This window comes from Alligator sinensis, unplaced genomic scaffold (assembly GCF_000455745.1).
Source record: "Alligator sinensis unplaced genomic scaffold, ASM45574v1 scaffold707_1, whole genome shotgun sequence".
NCBI lineage: Eukaryota > Metazoa > Chordata > Crocodylia > Alligatoridae > Alligator > Alligator sinensis.
In genome coordinates this window covers 786,198-789,297 of record NW_005842065.1, presented here as the reverse complement: position 1 = coordinate 789,297, position 3,100 = coordinate 786,198, and the positions used below count along the sequence as shown (strand labels likewise).

At 55.1% G+C, this 3,100-nt stretch overlaps 2 protein-coding genes across 3 annotated transcripts in view; one reads left to right on the top strand and one right to left on the bottom strand.

Moving 5' to 3' along the window:
* The window catches only part of CUNH19orf38 (chromosome unknown C19orf38 homolog), a 5,934-nt gene extending 4,424 nt beyond the window's left edge, over positions 1 to 1,510 (bottom strand). For both annotated transcript variants that reach the window (XM_025203931.1, XM_025203932.1), the window contains exon 1: positions 1,470 to 1,510. The gene's annotated coding sequence lies outside the window, so the exon portion shown is untranslated. The remainder of the gene's footprint in view (positions 1 to 1,469) is intronic.
* TMED1 (transmembrane p24 trafficking protein 1) overlaps positions 1 to 3,100 on the top strand; it is a 6,906-nt gene that overhangs the window by 278 nt on the left and 3,528 nt on the right. The window contains exons 2-3 of the mRNA XM_025203828.1: positions 875 to 909; positions 2,857 to 3,097. Coding sequence (XP_025059613.1) covers positions 875 to 909; positions 2,857 to 3,097 — 276 coding nt within the window. The remainder of the gene's footprint in view (positions 1 to 874; positions 910 to 2,856; positions 3,098 to 3,100) is intronic.

Here is a 3,100-nt window from a genome sequence, read left to right as displayed (position 1 = left end):
CAGTGTGCGATAGTTCGGCAGGAAGGATGAGAGGCAGTGACCAATCCCAGTGTCAATGTAGTCAGATGCAAATGTGGTTTGCATCCAGCAGGTGTGGGAGTGTCTTTCCAGCACTCAGCTTTCACCTCAAGCTGTAGATTCATAGATTGTTAGGGGCTGGAAGAGACCAGCCCTCCTGCTCTAAGCAGGAAGACAACTGGGGTCAAGTGACCCCAGTGAGGTGACTGTCCAGTTTTGAAAACCTCCAGGGTAGGAGACTGCACCACCTCTGGAGGGAGTTTATTCCAGTCTGGACACTGACTGTAAAGGAGTTTTTCTGGTATTAAGCCTGAAGCAGCCTTCCTGGTCTTCCCCAGGGGTGCCCTAGTGAACAGTTGTTCATCAAGCTCTTGATATACTCCTCTGATATAATGGTAAGCTGCTATCAAGTCCCATCTCAACCTTCTCTTCCGTAGAAATTCCTCCTGTTGCTGCCAAGAGCCAGGCCAGTTGGGGTGTCCAGGGCTGCATGAGCGGGTAACCTGTGTGTGAACAGGTGGCACGTGCCACACATGTACATGTGGGATAGCCCACATCAGACCTGTTCTCACTGAAGGCCGACTGCCCTCCATCCTCTCCAACCTTGCTGAGCCCTCTCCTTCTAGGAGGGGGCTCAGGAGACACCAGGCTGGTGAAACTAAACCTCTCCCTCCATGTCTGACTCTCACTGGGAGGCAGGACAAAGCTTCTAGGACCACTAGAATTTGCCACTGCTGCCTCCCAGTCCCCACCATTGGATTCCTGCAAAGAGGAAAGCGTTGACTATTGGCACAGATGGCTCCGTTCCCCCACAGCCCCTCACCTAAAGGTCTCATCTCGCCCTCTCCTTAATCAGCCTCAATTATAAGAACACTAGCAGCATCACACTGGGTCAGACCAACTGTCCATCTTAGCCCAGTGTTCTGTCTCTGACAGTGGTGAAGCGGCAGGGGAGATACCATTAGGCAGTTTTCAGACCAGGTGGTTTTATTTCCCTGGCAGGGGACATCCCCTTCTTGACTTTGAATGACATGGTGTAGTTAGAGGGTGAAGGCCTGTCCTTTGCAGTCTGCCACTTGCAGGCTGAGCCCTCTAAATCCAAGGATCTTGGCTACAAAATTTATGGTGACAGGGATTTGCTCTTGGGCTTTCCCCCTAGCTTGCTCCTTCAGTCTTTTGGCTAGGGGCAAGCAAAACTAGGGAGCATCTGAACGCCAAGGCCTCCCATCTTGGGGTTTGCATGTAGGATACCTGCCATGGATTTGGGAGTATCTGAAGCCCCAGGCTGAAGAGTCTGGGAGGTAGGATACTTGCCAGTGGTAGCACCACAGACTTGAATGACCGAGCTCTGCTCAGTCAATAGAAATCGAGATTGATTTGGCTGATTTGACCCGAGACGTGATATTTAAAAAAAAGGATGGTTTAGAGGGAGAGCACTGAACCACATATACCTAAAGTGATCCATCTGCTATTCATTGCCCATCCTAGCACCCATCATCATTGGTTCGAGATGCCAGAGGAAACACTGACTCTCTAATGAATTGCTATTAATCCTAGAATCAGAGAGAGAAGTGGGGCTGGAAGGGACCTCCACTGGTCATCTAGTCCAGCCCCCATAGGACTGTCTTCTGTAAATTGGTCTCATCCAGTAGTTTCTTACGTTTAGACTTGAGGACCCCTCAGAAAATGTCAACTCCTAAATTTTCACTCTTCAGAAGTTTTTCTGTTGCAAAGAACTCAAAAAAGGCTGCAACTGTGCATTTTTATTAGAAATCTCTAGGTTTATCTCGTGAACCATGCTGGCGCACGTAACAATGCTAATGTTACATGGCACCCTTGAAAGGATCTCAAGACACCCCAGGGTGCTGTAGCACCTGGGTTGAGAATCACTGATCTAGTCCCCTGTTGAACCTGCCCACACTGCCTTGACCACCTCCCCTGGCCAGGCATCCCACAAGTTAATGGCAAGTCCTGTCTCGTTAGTTTTCAACCTGGCTCCTCCTCATTCTAGCAGGTGCCCCCTTGTGCAGTATCCCAGGACTCAGCGAATAACAGCTGCTGCTTTGCTTTGTCCATGCCTTTCTTGCCCTCTATCCTCTCCCTGTCCTCAGCCTGTTCCTTTCTGAGCTGAAAAGTCCCCGTCTTTTCAGTCTCCCTTACTCTGGCACCTGCCCCATCCCCCTGACCACACCCGTCACCAGGGGATTGATCCCAAGGGGGTGGGGGAGCAACAGGGGTCCCCTAAATCCAGATCTCCCCAACCCCCACCTTACCCCAAGCCTCAGCTTTGCCCCGACATTCCCCTCCCTGCTGCAGGAAGAAGGGGACGATTCCCCCACCTGCTGTAGGGGTCCCTCAGGCCTGACCAGGCTGCAGCAGGTCAGCCCCACTTGCACCAGGACACCAACTGGCTGCCTGGGGGTGCAACCCTGTAGGGACACTGTGGAGACCCCCCACCCCCACCCAAGCTATGCTATTGACCACTGCCCAGGTGCATTCTGGTAGTCTAGACCCTCTTCCCCCCCAGCAGCGGGGACTGGCCACTAGGTAGACCAATGGGCTGACGTAATACTGGAAAAGGCGGGAGGAGGGGCCGTGGGGCCTGAGGGCCAATAGGATGGCGCGATACTGCAGAAGGTGAGGCAGGCGGAGCCAATGAACGGCCCCCGTGGGGTCAGGCTGCCGCGGGTCACCGAGCATCCGTGAGGTGTCCCGGCCCTGCCCGCTCCTTGCGCCCAATCATTTCCCCTAGAGGGCCCTTGACCCTGCTCCGCGTCGTGGGGGAAGCTGTGGGTGTCATCAGATCAGGCATTTAGCGCCGACAGCCCTCCGTCTCAGGGTCCTCCCGCTTCTCCTCGCCCCCGCGTCCAGGCTGGCCAATCGGGACGGACGCCATGGAGAGGGCGGGGCTTGTCTTTAAAGGCGCTGCTGCCGGCGCTCAGATCCGGATGATGGCGGCTGCCTGGCACGGGCTGTGGCTGCTGCTGCTTGCGGGGGCGCCGGGGCCATGGGGCGCCGCCGCGCTGCCCGCGGCCCAGCCGCCGCCGGACGTGGAGTTCACCTTCCTGCTACCCGCCGGGGG